The sequence below is a fragment of the Salvelinus fontinalis genome, chromosome 38 (assembly GCF_029448725.1).
Source record: "Salvelinus fontinalis isolate EN_2023a chromosome 38, ASM2944872v1, whole genome shotgun sequence".
Taxonomy (NCBI): Eukaryota; Metazoa; Chordata; class Actinopteri; order Salmoniformes; family Salmonidae; genus Salvelinus; species Salvelinus fontinalis.
Genome location: NC_074702.1, coordinates 33,720,694 through 33,743,904, shown reverse-complemented (window position 1 = coordinate 33,743,904; position 23,211 = coordinate 33,720,694). Strand labels below are relative to the sequence as shown.

Sequence of the window (23,211 nt, the reverse complement as noted above, 5' to 3'; positions counted from 1 at the left end):
GACAATTTGGATAAAATGTTTACATTTTAGCTCACCCTAACCTGCTGCGTAAATTCTCCTAACCTGCTACAAAAAGTCAATTCTGATATAAACCTGGAGCCAGGGGAAACAAGAGGTAACGAGGCAGTGACAGCCAAAAAGCTCTGCAGGTCCTCAAAACGTGTTTAATCAACAGCAGCTGCTGAGGAGGCAATTCGAGGCCGTTAGAGTCCTGCTTTGTTGAAAAGTAAATGTATTTGTTATTTTTGTCATTTCTTACATAGCTGCCCTCTCTGACTCATCGATGCTGTAAGGTCCAGTAAGGTGAAAAGCTCTTGATGTGATGATAGTTATCTGACAGAGTTGGTAATTGGTAATTAGGCAGGTGGTGTAGGCTCAAGCTCACAGAGGGAAACAGATGGGGAGTGTTTCACTCTCTCAGCAGGACAGAGACACAGAGGTGTGCTTTCCAATATTAGCTAGAGAGGCTCTGTACTGAGCTAGCAGCCAGCCAGCCAGTGTGTATGCTTGCGTATGATTGAGCTTGTTAATGCTTGCATGGGTGCGTGCATGTGTGTGTGTGTGTGTTTCTGTGAAAGAAAGAGAGTGGCCCTGACCCTAAAGGCGCCCACACACTAGGTTTGCTCCTAGCAGAACTCGGCTAGTTGAAGTGAACCTCTGTGCCTCGCATACTCCCTTAAAAGACTTTCGCTTGAAAAACGTTTAAAAACTGCAATATTACTGTTTGTCCCTTTTGAGACGCAGTAGCCAGTACACTTCCTAAAAAATTGATTATAACTAAAGAAATCTGCAATTAGTTTAGATTTCGGTCTAAGTTGCACAATTTTACAATTGACCTACTGTAAGATGTTTGGTGCAGTATTTCTCAAGTGAAAAAATCTGCATGAAAACGAATTGTCTCTCGTTGAATGACAGCAAACACTTAATTGAAGAATCCCTATCCCGACTAATCACTGACTAAGGGGCATAGACTTCAGCTACTGAACTTCGGCTTGACTCAAGAAAAACATTTGTGTGCACGAACAACGGAAAAAACCCTCGCCGAAGACCAAAAGGAACAAAAACTTCACAAAACGTTGTCATAATATACGCGGTACTTGTTTCTAACCGTTTCAGATGGGATGCATGCAGACGTCTTAACCCTCACTCCTACTGTCGGCTGACATGACTGGCTGTGTTTGTCTAGTCTGAGCACAGCTCATTTGTCTGTGTGCATTTCATCTGCAGCGCTCTTATTGTATGCCTATTAAAGCCAGCTGACAAGTGCAGAAATGGGAAAGAGATAACAATCAATGATGTCCGGTTATTCCATTTACTAGTTCAACGTCACGATTTCCGCCGGAGTCGGTTCCTCTCCTTGTTTGGGCGGCGTTCGGCGTCGCCGGTCTTCTAGCCATCATCGATCCACTTTTCATTTTCCATTTGTTTTGTCTTGTCTTCCCACACACCTGGTTTCAATTCCCTCATTACATGTTGTGTATATAACCCTCTGTTCCCCCCATGTCCTTGTCCGGAATTGGTTATTGTAGTGCATGTGCACGTTTATCTGGTGTGCGACGGGTTTTGTACCCATTGATTGTTTGTTTCTGGATGCCGGCAGTTTGATGTATTAAACTGCTCCGTTGTAAACACAGTTTTTTCTCTCCTGCGCCTGATTACCCTGCCGCCAGTACGCGCCCCTTACATTCAAGGTACTGGTTGTATTCCGCTCACTAAATTGTTGTCACACTGAATGTCAGTCTATCTTGGGCTATAAAACTATGACCTTATCATAGGCTTATTGATTGTGTGAAATTATATTGGACCGATGGATATGCTTGGCTATGAAAAGAAAACTGACATTTACCCCTGAGGTACTTGCCTGTTGCAGCTTCTACAATCACTGTGATTATTATTTACCCTGCTGGTCATCTATGAACTTTTGAACATCTTGAAGAGCAATCTGGCCTTAACGGCCATGTCCTCTTATAATCTCCACCCGGCACAGCCAGAGGAGGACTGGCCACCCCTCAGAGGCTGGTTCCTCTCTAGGTTCCTGCCATTCTAAGGAGTTTTTCCTAGCCATCGTGCTTCTACATCTGCATTGCTTGCTGTTAGGCTGGATTTATGTATAGCACTTTGTGACATCTGCTGATGTACAAAGTGCTTTATAAATACATTTGATTTGATGGTGGATGTCAACAAACAAAGGCTTCCTTTACAGGAGGTCAATGATTAAGGTGTCATTACTCTTGTGTGTGTGTAATCCTTGCACGCATTTGGCCGTTACCGTCTGTATTTGCATCCGTGAAGACATGTGTCAAGTGCACTGTAGAGTGGGATAGTGTTCATTGTCTCCATATCGTGCTGCACTCGTACATACGTACAAACTCTGGGATGTTCTGTCACAGAAGGCTCAAACTATCACACCAGGCGACAGAAGAGCCATGTCCACACCAAGCCATCCTCACAATGCAAATACACATTAAGAGTTTTGCATCCTTTACAATGAAAGTGCCAATTAACCATGTATTTAGTGCATGCATTAGTTATTTAACGGATGCTGCATTTGGATAATAAATGACCATGCTATATTAATGCTATAGTGTGGCTGGTCTATGCTGAGACAGATGTAAATTATCTGCATACGCAGTGAGTGACAGTGAGTGACTTAACATCAAAACACACCACCTCAAAGCGGGTTGCGACTCTGTCACCTGGACCTGTGTGGCACCGCTGACAGACAATGAGAGGGCAGGGACCATGGGGTAGCGTGGGGGAGAGACCCAGATCTGCAGCCAGCTCCCCAGACCTCCTACCAGCTGTCAGAACAGAAGCTCCCCATTCCTCCAAATGTGACCTTCCCCCCGCCTGCTATGAGAGGGAGATGGATAGAGAGAGGGAGGCAAGGGTAGGGGGATAGCAAGGGAGGAAAAACACATATATGAATTATTCTGCTCCAATCCTGTTTGGCAAGAGTCTTTGAAGGCATTTTTACAAAAAGGTCCCCCTCTGCCAATAAGTGTAACCCGCACCAAAATCAAATATTAAAGAGTTCATCTTTGGATGTGTGTGGATTCGTGGGCATGGCCTGTACAGTAGCATGCCACTGGAATCCCCAATGCAGATAGAGGATCAAGTTGGAGGGTGATGTGAGAGGTCAGTGCAGGACAGTCTCCCTATGCGGTATAAGCATCTCTAGCTCCGTTTATACCTGGTTCTAACTTGTGTCCTTTGTCCTGATCTTGTCCACATTTTTAGACAGGCGTAGACAATCAAAATACACATTATGATCTGACTGTGATCAAATCATCCTGCCCAACTCCGGAGGAAGTCAGACACACACTGTGTCTGGATATCTCACAAGTGTAGACAGATCTGGAAAGAGAAACCACTTAAGTCATAATTATTCTGCCCTCTAAAATCATTGACAGGTGGCACCACTGACTGATTGCATCAATGTGTCTTACAATAAATAAATATTATTTTGAAAGAACAGAAATAAGAAATAATGTTTATAAAGGAAGGGCCCTGGAAATCTGGTTACAATGCAGACACAGGGCATGGATTCAGACCCTTTGCTATGAGACCCGAAATGGAGATTGGGTACAACCTGTTTCCATGGATCATTCTTGAGATATTTCTACAACATGGAGTCCACCTGTGGTAAATTCAATTGATAAGACATGATTTCGAAAGGCACACACCTGTCTATATAAGGTACCACAACTGACAGTGCATGTCAGAGCAAAAACTAAGCCATGAAGTCAAAGGAATTGTCCATAGAGCCCTGAGACAGGATTGTGTTGAGGCACAAATCTGGGGAAGGACACCAAAAAATGTCTGCAGCATTGAAGGTCCCCAAGAACACAGTGGCCTCCATCATTCTTAAATGGAAGAAGTTAGGAACCACCATGACTCTTCCTAGGGCTGGCCTGCAGGCAAAACTGAGCAATCGGGGGAGAAGAGCCTTGGTCAGGAAGGTGACAACGAACCCAATGGTCACTCTGACAGAGCTCCAGAGTTCCTCTGTGGAGATGGGAGAAACTTCCAGAAGGACAACCATCTCTGCAGCACTCCAACAATCAGGCCTTTATAGTAGAGTGGCCAGACTGAAGCCACTCCTCAGTTAACTTCTTGACGCTAGGGGTCAGATTTTCTTTTTGCTGGATGGATGGGTACTGTATAGGCAGAGTCACCCACAATATGGTTTATATCAACCTGCGAGTGTCAGGGAACCACAGTAAGTTTATGCTCATCAAGTCTCCTGAGATACCCGTGGTGTTGGGGTTTTCATGGCTCCAGTGACACAATCCCATTATCAACTGGACTGCTGGTGCGATCATGGGCTGGAAACCTCGACTGCGTGATCGACCTGTCGGGTCCGGAGACCTACGTGCTGGAAACATACATCGAGGACTCCTTGGCTGCTGGGTGTATCTGTCCTTCTGCCTCCCCCGCCGGTGTGGGGTTCTTCTTTGTGGAGAAGAAAGACAAAACCCTATCGACTAACTGGGCCTGAATGAGACCATGGTTAAAAACCATTACCTGCTACCACTCATCGCCTCGGCTTTCGAGCCGCTCCAGGGGGCTACTATTTTCTCAAAGTTGGACTTTCAGAACTCCTACTATCTGATGCGGGAAGGAGACGATTGGAAGACAGCCTTAAACATGGCTAGCGGGCACTACGAATACCTGGTGATGCCAATCGGACTGACCAACGCTCCTGCTGTGTTCCAGGCCCTGTTTAACGACGTTCTCCGCAACATGTTGACCACGTTTGTGTTCGTCTACCTCGACGACATCCTCGTCTTTTCCCACTCAGCTCAAGAACATGTTCTCCATGGCCGACAAGTCCTCCAGCATCTCCTGGAGAACCAACTTTATGTTAAAGCAGAAAAATCTAATTTCATCGCTCCACCATCTCCTTCCTAGGATACATCATCGCTGCAGGTAATGTGCGGATGCATCCTGGAAAGGTGAGAGTGGTGGTGGATTGGCCTCAACCCACTTCCAGAGTTGCTGCAACATTTCCTGGGGTTTGCCAATTTCTTTCGTAGTTTTATCTGGGGTTACAGCACCCTGGCTTCCCCCTTTTCAGCACTCACCTCTCCCAAGGTCCTGTTCGCATGGTCTCCAGCTGCAGACCAGGCGTTCCTGGATCTAAAGCATCGATTCACTACAGCTCCCATATTAATACATCCGGATCCGTCCCGTCAGTTCGTGGTGGAGGTTGACGACTCGGACATTGGAGTGGGGGCAGTCCTGTACCAGCGTTCTACCCAAGACCAAATGGTACATGCTTCCACCTTCTTTTCCAATCTCCTTAACTGAGAGGAATTACAATGTGGGAAATCGAGAACTACTCACAGTAAAGATGGCGTTGGAGGAGTGGAGGCACTACTTAGAGGGGGCGGAACACCCATTCATTGTGTGGGCTGATCACAAGAACCTGGAATAGCTCCGCACCGCCAAGCATCTCAACTCCAGGCAAGCTCGATGGGCCCTGCTATTCACTCTGTTCAACTTTACCATCTCCTACCGCAAGGGGTCCAAGAATGTTAAGCCGGATGCGCATTTGCGCCGCTATAGCCCTGCTGCTACAACCTTCGTACACCGAGACCATCCTCCCTACCTTGTGTCTTGCGGCTGCACTCATCTGGGGAATCGAGAACCAGTTCCGTGAGGTTTTCTGCAAGGGGCCCGGCTAACCGGATGTTTGTCCCAGACGCTGCCCGTTCCCCTGTCCTGGAATGGGCTCATTCCTCCAGACTTGTCTTTGTGCGACAACGTTTTTGGTGGCCCACCATGGTTCCTGATGTGTCTCCGCATTCGTTGCCACCTGCGTGGTGTGTGTGCTCAAAATAAGACTCCACAGCAAGCTCCCGCTGGCCTCCAACTACTTCCTGTCCCTCACCGACCCTGGTATCATACATCCCTGCCAGCCTGTCCTCCGGGTCTCAACTCCAGTCTAATGGCCAGTTGGAGCGAGCCAATCAGGACCTGGAGATGACTCTTCGTTGCCTCGTCTCCGCCAACCCCACCACCTGGAGCCAGCAACTTGTGTGGGTGGAATACGCCCGCAACATCCCTTCCCTGCTCGGCCACTGGTCTCTCGCCTTTCGAGTGTTCGATGGGATATCACTCTTCCCTGAGCACAAGGAAGAGGTCAGCATACCCTCGGCACAGATGTTCATCCGTTGCTGTCGCCGTACCTGAAAGAGAACACCGGACCTTGGCTCCCCGATATATTCTCTGGCAGAGGGTATGGCTGTCCACTCGGGATCTGCCCCTCCGGGTGGAGTCCCTCAAACTTTCACCCCGTTTCATCAGTCCTTTCCCCATCTCTAAGATTCTTAGCCCCTCTGCTGTTTGTCTTCTGTTGCCCCGCACTCTCCGTATATATCCCACTTTTCATGTGTCTAGGATTGCACCTCTGTCTCACAGCCCTTTGTCTCCTATTTCAAATGACCCAACTATACTGATGTTCAATTGATTTGTTCTGTAAAGACTTGGAAATGAACAATAGTACTCCAAAGTCAAAGATGGTCCATGGATGTGGGGTCTCTCTCTCTCTTTCTCACCCTCTCTCCTCATCCCTTCATTTCTCTTCCTCTCCTTCTGCCTCCTGCAGTGTGGAGAGGACCGGAGGACAGATACCGGAGGACAGATCTGATAATGCTGTAAAACAACCTATTTCCCACCTATCTGGTGTATCTGACATTAAAACATCTATATGTATTTTACCCTGGGGCCCCAGGGCATGATGGGAGCAGTGGTTCTTCTCCTCTGCCTTTTAATTTATCCTTCATAACAGGCAGTTCAGTGTGCCAGGCTATGGAGCCTGCCAGCCAGTGAGCTCTGAAGTCCTTCAGCCCTTCATCTCTGCAGACCCGGAACTGAGACCTGTGTGGTCTCCCCAGAGATGAGTACTGCCAAGCTGGCCGGACACACTGCTCGCTGCATCCCCAATGAGGGCATGGCCATTCAGGCAGCCACACCTGCTCCCTTCTCCTTCCTGTGCTAGCTGGCTACACCTCTTGGATTTCTCTCTGCTTCAAAATAAGCGCCTCACTTCACTCACACTGTCTTTCATATGCAGTCCGATGACTTTCATTCTCAATCTTTTCATTTTACAAAACACTTTCTCTACCATATTCCACGCTCTCGATCTTTAAAGTACTTCATTATATTGTAAATAGTTTATCCATGGTGTATTATTGTGCTAATAAATGTTCTATAGATGCTCTGCTGATTATACTTTGGCAGTTAAAAAGCATGTTATCACTCAATATCAACAAACTCTTGTCTGAACACAGTTTACAGTGCCTTCGGAAAGTATTCAGACCCCTTCACTTTTTCCACATTTTGTTAAGTTACAGACTTGGTCTAAAATTGAATGAATTGTTTTTGTTTCTCATCAATCTACACACAATACCCCATAAAACCAAAGCAAATCCTTTTTTTATAATTTTTTGCTATTAAAAAAATAAATAAAACTGAAATATTAAGTATTCAGACCCTTTCCCCAGGCAATTACATCCTCACGTCTTGTTGGGTATGAAGCAAGCTTGGCACACCTGGACAGTCAGAGACTTGTCCCAAAGCCACTCCTGTGTTGTCTTAGATGTGTGCTTAGGGTCATCAAGGATCTCTCTGTACTTTTCTCCGTTCATCTTTCCCCCGATCCTGACCTGTCTCCCTGTCCCTGCTCCTGAAAAATATCCCCACAGCATGATGCTGCCACCACCATGCTTCACCATAGGGATGGTATTGGCCAGGTGATGAGTTGTGCCTGGTATCCTCCACACGTGACGCCAGGCATTCAAGCCAAAGGGTTCAATCTTGGTTTCATCAGGCCAGAGAATCTTGTTTCTCATGGTCTGAAAGTCCTTTAGGTGCCTTTTGGAAAACTCCAAGTGGGCTGTCATGTGCTTTTAACCTCTCTGCGCACAGATCCCTTTAGCTGGATCATTTTCCTAAACAACCGCTGAATTGCAGGGCGCCAAAATCAAAAATATTACAAAAAATATTTCTAATCATGCAATAACAAATGAAATATACCAAAACACAGATGAGCTTGTTGTTAATCCACCTATGTGTCAGATTTAGAAAAGATGCTTTACAGCGAAAGCAATCCAAGCTTTTGTGAGTGTATCAATCAATGCTAGAACAGCTAGCCCCAAATTAGCATGGTCACGAAAGTCAGAAAAGCAATACAATTAATCGCTTACCTTTGATGATCTTCGGATGTTTGCACTCACGAGACTCCCAGTTACACAATAAATGTTATTTTTGTTCGATAAAGATTAGTTTTATAACCAAAAACCGCCATTTGGTTTGCGCGTTATGTTCAGAAAACGACAGGCTCGTTCCGGTCCTGAAGGGCAGACGGAGATTCCAAAAAGTATCCGTAAGGTTCGTAGAAACATGTCAAAGGTTTTTTATAATCAATCCTCAGGTTGTTTTTAACATACATAATCGATCATATTTCAACCGGACGGTAAAACACTCAATACTACAGAGAAAGAAAATGTCAAGCCACATCTCTCCTGCGCAGGAACTAATCAAAGGACACCTGACGCGTTTTGATAAATCTCGCTAATTTTTCAAAATAAAAGCTTGAAACTATGTCTAAAGCCTGGTCACAGCCTGAGGAAGCCATCGGAAAGGGAATCTGGTTGATACCCCTTTAAATGGAGGAGGGGCAAGCAATGGAACAGTGATTCTTCCAAATAAATGGCACTTCCGGGTTGGATTTCCACAGGTTTTCACCTGCAAAATCAGTTATGTTATACTCACAGACAATATTTTGACAGTTTTGGAAACTTTAGAGTGTTTTCTATCCTACTCTGTCAATTATATGCATATTCTAATATCTGGGCCTGAGAAATAGTCCGTTTACCTTGGGAACATTATTTTTCCAAACATAAAAATTCTGACCCCTAGCTGAGAAAGGTTAATGGAGAGGTAGACACATAACGACCTGTAGTCCCACAATACAGACAACTCTTGGTGTTAAGTCCGTGTAAACATTCTGCATGAGACAATCTAGCTCTGCCAAGTTGCATAGGCTCTGGAAGAGGTGTGTTGGCAGACGTCGGAGATTCCCGGTGGAACTCGGGTAACTGCGGATTCTCTCGGCAACGTAGATGCCGGGGACTTCCGGATTCCTGGGAGGCAGGGTGGGGTCCTTGAGCGAGCGGGAGCAGAATCAGACCTCTCTTCCTCCTACGTTCCCGTAGCCGCCAGTCGATCAAAATGGTCAAGGAGTAGAGATCTGTGGGCAGCTTCCGGGGTGCGAGCTTGTCTTTAACCTCTTCCGATAATCCGTGACGGAATGTGTTGAACAGGGATTCCGGGTTCCAGGTACTCTTGGCAGCAACGTGCGGAAATCAACCACATAGTCTGCCACAATACGGGATTCTTGACAAAGCAGGTGTAGCTTTCAAACAGCCTCTCTCCCGGACAACGGAAAATCAAAAACATTCTTCACCTCCATCACGAACTCCTCCAGACTGAAGCACACAGCAAATTGTTGTTCCCACACCTCCGTAGCCCAGGCGAGAGCGTTATAAGGTACGCTATCTTTGAGCGGTCAGAGGGAAAGGACGATGGCTGCAGCTCGAAGATGAGGGAGCACTGGGAGAGAAACGCCCGACAGGTTCCTGAATCTCCAGTAAAGCGTTCCGGAGGAGGAAGTAGGCTTCTCGGGAAGCCGGGGTGGGCTGGAGAGACACGCTGCTGACAGCGGGGTTACTGAAACAAAGAGGTTACTCCCGAGTGACGCAGCGGTCTAAGGCACTGCATCTCAGTGCAAGAGGCATCACTGCAGTTCTTGGTTCGAATCCAGGCTGTATCACATCCGACCATGATTGGAAGTCCCATAGGGCGGTGCACAATTGGCCTAGCGTCGTCTGGGTTTGACAGGGGTAGGCTGTAATTGTAAATAAGAATTTGTTCTTAACCGACTTGCCTAGTTAAATAAAGGTTAGATAAAACATTTGAATAAAAACTGATGGGCTGGGAGGTTACTGTACTGGCTGGCTGCCTAACAAGTTTTGTCATCCTTCCATAAGACCTTGAAGTAACTCCTTGTGTCTTCCAATGGTGGCTTCTTGGGAGGAGACGGCGTCGCGGAGCTGGTCCGAGTCTGCAGAGTCAGTCATGGACAGTTCGTACTATGACGACTCAGGATATGACCCAGATGCAGACACAGGAGACGGAAGGTTCAATACACAGAGTAGTTTCATAAACCACAGGAGGCAGGCAAAGGGGAGGTCGAGGACAGGCAGAGGTTCGTAATCAGGTCCGAGTCCGACAGGGCGGTAGGCTCAGGGTCAGGGCAGGCAGAAGTTCATTAACCAGGTCAGAGTCAGATAGATACAGAGCGGCAGGCAGGCTCGGGGTCAGGGGCAGGCAGAATAGTTGGAACCGGGAGGACTAGAAAACAGGAACTAGAGAAACAGGAGTACAGAAACAACACGCTGGTAGGCTTGATGAGACAAAGATGAACTGGCAACAGACAAACAGAAAACGGAAGTATAAATGCACAGGGGTAATGGGGAAAATGGGAGACACCTGGAGGGGGGTGGAGACAAGCACAAGACAGGTGAAAGATCAGGGTGTGACATATTCAGAGCCATTTTGTAAAGATGCTTTGAGATCCTCAAAGCATAATGGCTAATTCAAAACCTTGCAGAGAGCACTGATGTGTTTATTATTGTGTTTTTGATTTATCAGTGTTTATACAGTACCATAGCCTACTACAAGGAAATCGGTCGCTTGATTATTACGATATTAATAACAGCCAGTGGAGGTGGAGGTTTGCTTTTCTCTGTTATTGGGAGGTATGTCAGCTTGATTGACAGATGATTGATGAGATTCATAGATGGTGGCCTCATATTCTTCTCGAACTAAAATCAAAGATAAATCAAGTTCAACCCGTCTGTCCCTCAAAAGAGGTGACCTTTTGATAAACCCATCTTTCAAATTTATGGCAGCACTGAGATGCTTTATTGAGCAGCAACCTACAAATAGCTCATGTGGAGACCACAGACCCGAACATTTACAAGCTCTCCCAGCAAACCCGAGGCTCAACATCTCTATAACTGTACTAATGACAGGACAGTATCCTGTGAAAAATACCATGGCTGAATATATGGGCATTATCTCCCTCATTATGTTACCATTGAAGGTTTTCGGGTGAGAAGGTGCTGCAGCACCTTTTGTTCTTTGCCCCCAATAAAAGAGGTAACGCAAAGATATCCAGGAGCTCAGATAGTCAGTCAGTCAGTCAGTCAGTTAGCCAAGTCTCCACAGGATTGGGAGGGAGATGGAGGAAGGTAAAGGATAAGTGTGATAAAAAGAGGTCTGAGAGGTAGTCAGCAATGCATCCACTGAATCACGTTATCAGGCCTGGGCTCCACTGATTGCCCCTGGGTGCTGGACTGGAACAGTCTGAACCTCTGCATACAGTGTATGCACAGTGACAACCAATGAGCTGAGAACACACCAGGTGATATAAGGGATCCAGTCAAACGGACTGTAGCTGTAAACCAGTGAGGGAAGAAGGCAGTCAGACAGTGGACACCAGGCCCACACCTCAATCCCCACATTGCTCTACTGAGCTAAGACCTGCTGCAGCCACCAGACCCTCCTGCTTTGTACACATCCAACAAGATGAATACCACAGAGAAGGTGGGACAAGATAACAGCTGGACTTGTGTGTGTGTGTGCTTGTGTGTGTACATGTGTGTGTGCAACAGCGTACATTGCTGAACCCAGGGGACAAGCATTATCCCCCATTGCTTCACATTGTGATTGTGGTGTGGGACATTGTTTCCAGCAATCACACAACGTGTGGATGTGATGGCCTGTGTATAGCTGTGTAAATTCTCCTCCCTGGTGGCAACCCGTTAGTTCCGGTGTCCCAGTGCCATTTGAAAAGGAATGCAAATACTCTTCTGTTTGTTTTCCCACTGAAGTTCGGGCAAGGTGAACCTCCAAAGCATTCACGGTATCTCCCTTGGAGACTTTTGGTGTTTTATTAGCATTTTTAAAATTGAGCCTTTCGGGGATGACAAACACCGTTATGCACTTTGACACACAGCATGCTGCAGTTGCTGAAATCGCTATGACTTTCACACCATCTTCCATCAACTAGCCGAACACCGGAGCTGCCTTTGGTAACAAGTGGAACGCAGTGCATCTAGAGCAGCAGCTCTCCTTCTCCCACCTCAACACAGCAGCTGCTGACTGTCAGAGCTTATCTGTATTTATTGATCCACAACATGAGTAGGAGTGGAAGGAATAGAAGGGGAAGAGAATAAGCAGCAGTAAATCAACGAATATCAGCATACTAGGCTCATCCTGCTGAGAATGCTTTATCTAATGCACAATTATGTTGATTCCCGCCATTGCTTCATGGTGGTACAGCGCGTCCCCTCGGCTAATTATCACGTCAGAAACACGTGGGTTGCGAAACACAATTCTCTTCCTCACCACCATCCTCAGCAAATTTTACTAGATGAAAAGCCGAAATGAGTATGGCATGCTGGCATTCGAGGCATACAAAATTGTTGAAATTTCACATTCTACTACATGTTTTCACATACCCATAATGCCTACAATTTGTAATGCAAGTACGGTTATTCGGACATGGCCGAATACCCGTGGGGTTTAACGTTAAGTGAACATAACATCACGTTCGATGTCTACGTGGCCAGGAGTTGTCCCCCAACTCAACAGGGTCTTGTCCTCTAATTAATCTAGCTTGTCTCTCTGCTTAAACACTGGATCACTTTGCAGGCCCACTGAATTATTCATCATAGCCCATGCTGAGCGAGGAAGTTTGCGGTCCAGATACCTTACCAACCGTGAGGACAGCACCAACGGAGGAGAGGAGAGGAGGAAGGAAAAGAGAGAGAGGGCCGAGGACAGACGCAGAGATGATAAGGGGCAGGCAAGAGAGAGAGGGTGAGATTAGGACAGAGGGAGAGTTGAGGACACACAGAAAGTGAGAAGAATGGTATGACGACAAAGAGACGGGGTGGGTAGGATACTTATTGGGAAAAATATGGGAAGAGGGAAACAATTTGAAAGGGAGAGAGATCGAATGTCATCTGATCCAGGGACACTGATGCTAGCAGACCACATCCGTATGGAGAAACCACAGTGGGTCAAGGCCCTACAGACAGACAGAAAGTCATTCTCCAGCTGTCAGCTCTCTCCACTCCTGCTGACGAGACCATAATAAAACCACAGAGTATTTGCAGTGCTGTACATTTCAGAGAAGAGGACATGAGATCATAAGCAGACAGATTCTTTGCCATTGCAGCTGAGTGGACAGTAGACTATACAGTGCAGTGAATGACATAATTTGTCTTTACACGACTGTAAAGTCATACCATATGATGGGAAACACTTACCACAAAGATACAAGTAGCCCTTTGTCTCAATACATTTTTATTGTTGATAGTTGTTATTCGTCAGAACAAAAACCAACTCCCACCCGCCAAATATATTTCCTTTCCTTTGCCTCCCTCTCTCTCTTTTTACATACACACCCTGCTCCACAAATACATGGTCAGAAACACAGTACACTTGTTCCAATATCATACAAAAACACCCAAGAAGGAACGAATGGGGGCGGCCCACTCAAGCAATTACTGTCATTACAAAAGCATGATGAGAGCTTTGAAAAAGTTAGTCAATTGCGTTCAGTTCACACTGTGACAGCTATGTGGAAATACACAGTAATGATGCAGATCAGAATTATAATCAAAGGCTCTATTCAATCTGCACTGTGAAATTCAACTTTACAGCGTGATTTAAATTTAAAGGTAATGTTCCTGCTTTAGCAGAGACTGCATTCATGGTAAACGTCGGTAAATGTGTGCACAATCGGAAATTACCTTTACATTTCTATGGCGGAATCTGTAATGCTTCAGCTTTACAGATTGAATAGAGCACCAAGTAACACAAATGTGAATGTCACTGAAAATGTCTTTGAAGTGGAAGAAAAAGGCAAACTGATTTGAAGAACATTTGGATTAACACATGCGTTAATGGTCAGAGGCATGTTTTTTTAGATGGAGGGGCTTTGGAATGGCACTCAGAGAAAAAACGCCCACGATCGGTGGCAAAATGTGGCAAATAATCTGACTGCATTAAACTCAAGAGACCCCGTTTATACCTGGTGTTAAAATAGGTCCTTTGTCCTGATCTTGTCTACATTCTGATTGTACCCACATTTCCATAAATGTGTCTACACATGGTATTAAACGTTTCATGTACAGTGAAATGCATTTCTTGCAAGCTCTAACCCCAACAATGCAGAAATCAAATAAAATGTGTCTTATCTGTCCACTGTGACTAGATTTACGGGTCCCTTCCTTTATGCTAATTCTTTCACAGCTATTCTTTCAAAATAATATGTATTTATTGTAAGACATATTTATGTAATCAGTCAGGGCTCAGGGTTCAGGACTACAGGCATGGCATCAAAAATCTGAGAAAGAACACATTTTAGCAACAGTATCTACAAGATCTCATTTGGGTTTTAGTTATAGTTATAGCCAATGAACTAATCAGTGAACATAATCTTGATGTGATTGGCCTGACTGAAACATGGCTTGTGCCTGATGAATTTACGGTGTTAAATGAGGCCTCTCCTCCTGGTTACACTAGCGACCATATCCTCTGCGCATCCCGCAAAGGTGGAGGTGTTGCTAACATTTACGATAGCCAATTTAAATTTACAAAAGAAAAGTGCGTTTTTATCTTTTGAGCTTCTAGTCATGAAATCTATGCAGCCTGCTCAATCACTTTTTACAGCTACTGTTTACAGGCCTCCTGCGCCGTATACAGCGTTCCTCACTGAGTTCCCTGAATTCCTATCGGACCTTGTAGTCATGGCAGGTAATATTCACATGGAAAATTCACAGACCCACTCCAAAAGGCTGTCCTGTGGAATAAATATTGTGGATCATAATGTTCTTATGATGACTATCGGACCACCATTTTATTACGTTTGCAATTACAACAAATAATCTGCTCAGACCCCAACCAACGATCATCAAAAGCCGTGCAATAAATTCTCGAACAACCCAAAGATTCCTAGATGCCCTTCCAGACTCCCTCCACCTACCCAAGGATGTCAGAGAACAAAAATCAGTGAACCACCTAACTGAGGTACTACATTTAATATTGCGTAATACCCTAGATGCAGTCGCACCCCAAAAACAAAAAACATTTGTCATAAGAATCTAGCTCCCTGGTATACAGAAAATACCCGAGCTCTGAAGTAAGCTTCCAGAAAATTGGAACGCAAATGGCGCTACACCAAACTGGAAGTCTTCCCCCCCACTCCCGAGGGGGGCGCCAACCCGGTCAGGAAGATCACGTCAGTGACTCAACCCACTCAAGTGACGCTTCCCACCTAGGGACGGCATGGAAGAGCACCAGTATGCCAGTAACTGAGCCCCCGTAATAGGGTTTGATGTCAGAGAATCCCAGTGGAGAGAGGGGAACTGGCCAGGCAGAGACAGCAAGGGCGGTTCATCGCTCCAGTGCCTTTCCGTAAACCTTCACACCCCTGGGCCAGACTACACTCAATCATCGGACCTACTGAAGAGATGAGTATTCAATAAAGACTTAAAGGGCGAGACCGAGTCTGCGCCTCTCACAAGGATCGGCAGACCATTCCATAAAAATGGAGCTCTATAGGAGAAAGCCCTGCCTCCAGCTGTTTGCTTAGAAATTCTAGGGACAGTAAGGATGACTGCGTCTTGTGACCGTAGCGTACGTGTAGGTATGTACGGCAGGACAACATCGTTAAGATAGATAGGAGCAAGCCCATGTAATGCTTTGTAGGTTAGGAGTAAAACCTTCAAATCAGCTCTAGCTCAGCTCTGTTAAGACAGGAAGCCAGTGTAGAGAGGCTAGCACTGGAGTAATATGATCAAATTTTGGGGTTCTAGTCATGATTCTAGCAGCCGTGTTTAGCACTAACTGAGGTTTATTTAGTGCTTTATCCTAGTAGCTAGAAAGTAGAGCATTGCAGTAGTCTAATCTAGAAGTGACAAAAGAATGGATACATTTTTCTGCATCATTTTTGGACAGAAAGTTTTCGATATTTGCAATGTTACGAAGATGGAAAAAAGCTGTCCTTGAAATATTCTTGACGTGTTCGTCAAAAGAGAGATCAGGGTCCAGAGTAACACCGAGGTCCTTCACAGTTTTATTTGAGACGACTTTACAACCATCAAGATTAATTATCAGATCCAACAGAAGATCTCTTTGTTTCTTGGGACCTAGAACAAGCATCTCTATTTTGTCCGAGTTTAAAAGTAAAAAATGTGCCGCCATCTACTTCCTTATTTCTGAAACACAGGCTTCCAGGGAGGGCAATTTTGGGGCTTCACCATGTTTCATCGAAATGTACAGCTGTGTATCGTCCGCATAGCTTTGTTTCCAAATTACATCACCAACAGATATATAGTGAATAACAGCAATGGTCCTAAAACAGAACCTTGAGGAACACCGAAATGTACAGTTTATTTGTCAGAAGACAAACCATCCACAGAGAGAAACTGATATCTTTCTGATAAGATCTAAACCAGGCCAGAACTTGTCCGTGTAGACCAATTTGGGTTTCCAATCTCTCTGTGGATGGAATGTGGTGATTGATGGTATCAAAAGAATGTGGTGATCGATGGTATCAAAAGCAGGTCTAGGTGCACGAGGACAGACACAGTGCCTTGGTCTGACGCCATTAAAAGGTAATTTACCACCTTCCCAAGTGCAGTCTCAGTGCTATGATGGGGTCTAAAACCAGACTGAAGCGTTTCGTATACATTGTTTGTCTTCAGGAAGGCAGTGAGTGTCTGCGCAACATATTTATTAATTTTTTTAATTGAGAGGAATGGGAGATTCGATATAGGCCGATAGTTTTTTTATATTTTCTGGGTCAAGGTTTGGCTTTTTCAAGAGAGGCTTTATTACTGCCACTTCTAGTGAGTTTGGTACATATCTGGTGGATAGGGAGCCGTTTATTATGTTCAACATAGGAGGGCCAAGCACAGGAAGCAGCTCTTTCAGTAGCTTAGTTGGAATAGGGTCAAGTATGCAGCTAGAAGTTTTAGAGCCAAGACCATTTTCATTAATGTGTCAAGAGATATAGTATAAAAAAAACTTGAATGTCTCCCTTGATCCTAGGTCCTGGCAGTGTTGTGCAGTCTCAGGACAACTGAGATTTGGAGAGATACGCAGATTTAAAGAGGAGTCCGTAATTTGCTTTCTAATGTTCATGATCTTTTTGTCAAAGAAGTTAATGAATTTATCACTGCTGAAGTGAAAGCCATCCCATCCTCCCTCTCTAGCTTTCTGACAGTATCAAAAATACATTTTGGATTGTTCTTATTCTCCTCAATTAAGTTGGAAAAATAGGATGATCGAGCAGCAGTGCTCTTCGGTACTGCACGGTACTGTCTTTCCAAGCGAGTCGGAAGACTTCCAGTTTGGTGTGGTGCCATTTCCGTTCCAATTTTCTGGAAGCTTCGTGGGCTATACTCGGCCTTGTCTCAGGGTAGTAGGTCGGTGGTTGAAGATATCCCTCTAGTGGTGTGGGGGCTGTGCTTTATCAAAGTGGGCGGGGTTATATCCTGCCTATTTGGCCCTGTCCGGGGGTATCGACGGACAGGGCCACAGTGTCTCTCGACCCCTCCTGTCTCAGCCTCCAGTATTTATGCAGCAATAGTTTGTGTTGGGGGGCTAGGGCCAGTCTGTTATATCTGGAGTATTTATCCTGTCTTATCCAGTGTCCTGTGTCTCTCTCTCGTCTTCTCCTTCTCTCTCTCTTTCTCTCTCTCTTCACTAGGAGGACATGAGCCCTAGAACTATGCCTCAGGACTACCTGGCCTGATGACTCTTTGCTATCCCCAGTCCACCTGGTCATGCTGCTGCTCCAGTTTCAACTGTTCTGCTTGCGGCTATGGAACCCTGACCTGTTCACTGGATGTGCTACCTTGTCCAGGTCCTTCTGTTTAGGACTCCCTCTCTACCGCACCTGCTGTCTCTAACTCTGAATGATCGGCTATGAAAAGCCAACTGACATTTATTCCTGAGGTGCTGACCAACCACTGTGATTATTATTATCTGACCGTGCTGGTCATCTATGAACGTTTGAACATCTTGGCCATGTTCTGTTATAATCTCCACCCGGCACAGCCAGAAGAGGACTGGGCACCCCTCAGAGCCTGTTTCCTCTCTAGGTTTCTTCCTAGGTTTTGGCCTTTCTAGGGAGTTTTTCCTCGCCACCGTGCTTCTATATCTGCATTGCTTGCAGTTTGGGGTTTTAGGCTGGGTTGCTGTACAGCGCTTTGTGACATCGGCTGATGTAAATAGGGCTTCATAAATAAATTTGATTGATGACTAATTATGATTTAAATGGTTTCTCTGTTACGGATAGATTGTGTCTGACTACCTCCTGAGGTTGGCAGGATGATCTGATTCACAATGTGTCTTTTGGTCGTCTACACCTGTCACAAAATGTGGGCACAATCAGAATGTAGACAAGATCAGGACTAAAGATGCAAGTTCGAACCAAGTATAGACGGGACTAGAATGATGATCATGTACAGTACATTCAGCTTTGTGGTCACTTACTGTACATCTTTACTCTGGGCAAACAGATAGGAATTATTCACAGAACATACAGTAAATATACATCGATATGTACACGTACACTCTCAAACCTCAAATAAGTGTCCAGGCACTTTCTTTTGTAGTCCAGGGATTCCAAAGACGAGCAATGTTGCCTTTTGTACATGAAGTGGCCAACAGAACCCAGGAAGCACTGCACTAGCAAACCTCACCATTTTACTAATCCAGTTTTGCATGAAGAAGATGCACATCTGTCAGATTTTTAAGACCCTGTTGGGGTCTGGAATACTGTCTCTTTCTCTACTTCCTCCATCCTGGTGCTTTGACCAGACCGTGGATTTAAGAACCAGCAGGGACTGGGTCTGTCTTAGCTGCCGTGGTAGGGGTGAATGCCACTCATTGTAAGGTCCCAGTCCCCAGGAGAGGGCTTTTTAGAGGAGGAGGAACTCCTGGTCAATAGGAGTGACATTTGCACCACGATTACAGCACAGTAAGACCCTGAGATCATCTGCAGAAAAAGCAATATATAGAGAACTACTTATGTTCTCACTTAATGGGCATTAGTGGAGGCTGAAATACTGGTTTACTGACACTTGATTTAGCCACCAAAGGGGATTTGCTTCATGTTAGTGTTCTATGGGTTATGGGCACTTTTCATTTAAGTTGAGTGTCTCAGCACAGATCATATAATAGGCTACACATTCCAACATGCATATACGAGCTGTGTATTTTCATACAGACAGGGGCTAATGGGTTAGCTACACCAGTCTATATTGTGGAACAAGGTCCTGATTGGGGAAAAGCAGGTTTTCCACTCCCCCTGTTTATTTAACTCTAACAACGGCGCATGGTGTGAACATCAATGGAGTCCCCAGCACAGTAAAACATATTGGACAAATTAGATGTGTGGCACACACCGTACAGTACTTGACCAACATGGTAGATAAATACACTATGGTACACAAAAAGAGCACATTTATGAAGCTTGGTCCAATTTATATTTAAATGTATTTGAGTATCACTTCAATTACATTCCCTTTAGGGATTCCTATCTGGGAGTCAAACCACATCAAATGATAGAGAACACAGATGTCCTGCAAGGACTGCCCATATAGACAAGTGGTCACAGATGAAGTGGCAGTTTTAACTCTTTACATGTCTTATACATCTTTCTCTAATGACTCGGCCTCTTAAATCTATCTGTACAACTGCACTGCTTTCAAGACCACTGCATAAGGGGATCATCATATTGAACACATCCACACGTAGAACAGTGGCTTTACCAATACAGTGCCGTCGGAAAGCATTCAGACCCCCTGACTTTTCCCACATTTTGTTTCAGCCTTATTCTAAAAGGGATTAATTTGTTTTCCCCCCTCTTCAATCTAAACACAATACACCATAATGACAAAGCAAAAACAGGTTTTTAGACATTTTTGTAAATTTATTACAAATAAAACACTGAAATATCACATTTACATAATTATTCAGGCCCTTTACTCAGTACTTTGTTGAAGCACCTTTCGCAGCGGTTACAGCCTTAAATCTTCTTATGTATGAAGCTACAAGCTAGGCACACCTGTATTTGGGGAGTTTCTCCCATTCATCTCTGCAGAGCCTCTCAAGCTCTGTCAGGTTAGATGGGGAGCGTTGCTGCACAGCTATTTTCAGGTCTCTCCAGAGATGTTCGTTCGGGTTCAGGTCCAGGCTCTGGCTGGGCCACTCAAGGACATTCAGAGACTTATCCTGAAGCCACTCTTGCGCTGTCTTGGCTGTTTGGTTAGGGTCGTTGTCCCGATAAAAGCTAAACCTTCACCACAGTCTGAGGTCGTGAACACTCTGGAGCAGGATTTCTTCAAGAATCTCTGTACTTTGCTCCGTTAATCTTTCCCTCAATCCTGACTAGCGTCCCAGTCCCTGCCACTGAAAAACCTCCCCACAGCATTATGCTGCCACCACCATGCTTCACCGTAGGGATGGTGCCAGGTTACCCCCAGATGTTACGCTTGGCATTCAGGTCAAAGAGTTCAATCTTGGTTTCATTAGACCAGAAAATCTTGTTTCTCAGGGCCTGCGAGTCTTTAGGTGCCTTTTGACAAACTCCAAGCGGGATTTCATGTGCCTTTTACTGAGGAGTGGCTTCCGTCTGGCCACTCTACCATAGATGCCTGATTCGTCTGGCCACTCTACCATAGATGCCTGATTGGTGGAAAGCTGCAGAGATGGTTGTCCTTCTGGAAGGTTCTGCCATCTCCACAGAGGAACTCTGGAGCTCTGTCAGAGTGACCATTGGGTTCTTGGTCTCCTCCCCGACTAAGGCCCTTCTCCCCCGTTTGCTCAGTTTGTCCTGGGCGGCCAGCCCTAGGAAGAGTCTTGATGGTTCCAACCTTCTTCCATTTAAGAATGATGGAGGCCACCGTGTTCTTGGGAACCTTCAATGCTGCATAAATGTTTTGGTACCCTTCCTCAGATCTGTGCCTCGACACAATCCTGTCTCTGAGCTGTACGGACAAATCCTTCGATCTCATGGCTTGGTTTTTGCTCTGTAATGCACTGTCAACTGTGGGACCTTATATAGACAGGTGTGTGCCTTTCGAAATCATGTCTAATCAATTGAATTTACCACAGGTGGACTCCAATCAAGTTGTAGAAACATTCCAAGGATGAACAATAGAAACAGGATGCACCTGAGGTCAAAGGTTTTTTTATATTTTTTTTACTGTTTTTGCTTCGTCATTATGGGGTATTGTGTCTAGATTGATGAGGGGAAAAATTATGTAATCCATGTTAGAATAAGGCTGTAACAGATTAAAACGTGGACAAAGTCAAGGGGTCTGAACACTTTCAGAATGCACTATACATGTATCAACATGAAGGAGGAGAACAAATGGAAGACATGATTCAAGTCAGTCTGTGGGATTGGCACGATTAAATTAAGTGACAGGTTAGGCATCCCTTTTGATGGGAATTCGATCAGTCTTATGACATACAGGTAGGTCCATCACAAAAAGCGGCAAACACATCAAATTGTACTTCATCCTCCTATGTCTCAATGACTCATCTATTTATCATAGCACTGCCAAATTTGTTACACAAAGCATTGTTGTTCACGTAGCCCATTGAAATCCTTCAATTGAGTTGTACTATATCTTCCCCAGTGTTAGGGAACGGTAAGGCAGTTTGTGGTAGAGATATCTTGTATTCACCACAGTACACTGCAGTTGCTGTGGCTCTTGGAGAAACCTGGACCACTTTCATATAGAGAGTCAAATTCTGTTTTTAGCAAGACAAAAAAAACTGTCCAGGCCATTCATGTTTGAAGAAAATGATGAAAGGCAGGGCGACCTCTCCACAGGTCTTTGTACTCACTCATGTTTCTCCATCGTTGACGACACAGAAACATTTAGCACAAAAAAGCTCGCGTAGAGGCAAAGACCAAAAACGCACAAAAAACAAAGCTGAAAGAATCAGAAATGAAAACAACAACATCAACAATAGAATGAACGAAAACACAGCTATACATTTAAGGGTTAAAAGTGAGGAGCACTTCCCCCTTTTAGATTTTTTTCTATTGTTGTCCTTCACAACAGTTTAGGCCCATTAATCCAAACAATAAAGTAAATGTTGAGGGGGGGTCACAGGGTATGTAACCCAGTCAGCAGTCACAGCCCACGAGATGCACCAGCTACGGAACATTGCTATCTCATGCTATCTTCTATGCAGTCCAAGTACTCCAGGATAAGGTCGTAGCAGAATCGGTACTGGTCCTGCAGAAAACACACATACATGCATTAGTTACATAGACCAACAATGGTAGTGATATGTAGGGTTAGCCTCAAATCCATTTAAATTCCAACTCAGGAACTGACATATTTTTTAAACTTCAATAAAGGTATTTTTTAAAGTCTTGAATTTAAATTTAACTTCATCTTGGGCCCGATCCCGATGCCTTTCCCAACCACTTCGCAGTATTTGGTATTCGGACTTGCCTTTTTTGTTCCCGTAACGCACTCTGCAGGTGTGGCTACCTTGCACACTCTGAATAAATGTAATTCAATTGCTGAAAACCCTCCCGCCTGCTGGCCAACAGATTTTCTCATCGAGTTTTCATTCAATAGGGTTTTCAGTACATTTACAGTATCTTAAGTCATCCCGTTAAATATGGTGCTCCTTTTATGCGGAACAAAAGAATATATAAACGCAACATGCAACAATTTCAACGATTTTACTGAGTTACAGCTCATAAGGAAATCAGTCAATTTAAATAAATTCCTGGGACCCTAATCTATGGATTTCACATGACTGGGCATAGGCCCACCCACTTGGGAGCCAGGCCCACCCACTGGGGAGCCAGGCCCAGCCAATCAGAGTACGTTTTTCCCCACAAAAGGGCTTTATTACAGACAGAAATACTCCTCAGTTTCAGCAGCTGTCCGGATGGCTGGTCCCAGGCGATCCCGCACGTAAAGAAGCCGGATGTGGAGGTCCTTGGCTGCCGTGGTTACACATGGTCTGCTGTTGTGAGGCGGTTGGACGTACTTCCAAATTCTCTAAAACGTCGTTGGA

General features: G+C 45.0%; 1 protein-coding gene across 6 annotated transcripts in view; it reads right to left on the bottom strand.

The window, feature by feature from the left end:
• Positions 1 to 13,426: 13,426 nt before the first annotated feature.
• The window catches only part of ptprub (protein tyrosine phosphatase receptor type Ub), a 361,889-nt gene continuing 352,104 nt past the window's right edge, over positions 13,427 to 23,211 (bottom strand). For all 6 annotated transcript variants that reach the window (XM_055903563.1, XM_055903566.1, XM_055903567.1 and 3 more), the window contains one exon: positions 13,427 to 22,412. In XM_055903563.1, the coding sequence (XP_055759538.1) occupies positions 22,344 to 22,412 (69 nt within the window). In that variant the 3' untranslated portion in view covers positions 13,427 to 22,343. The remainder of the gene's footprint in view (positions 22,413 to 23,211) is intronic.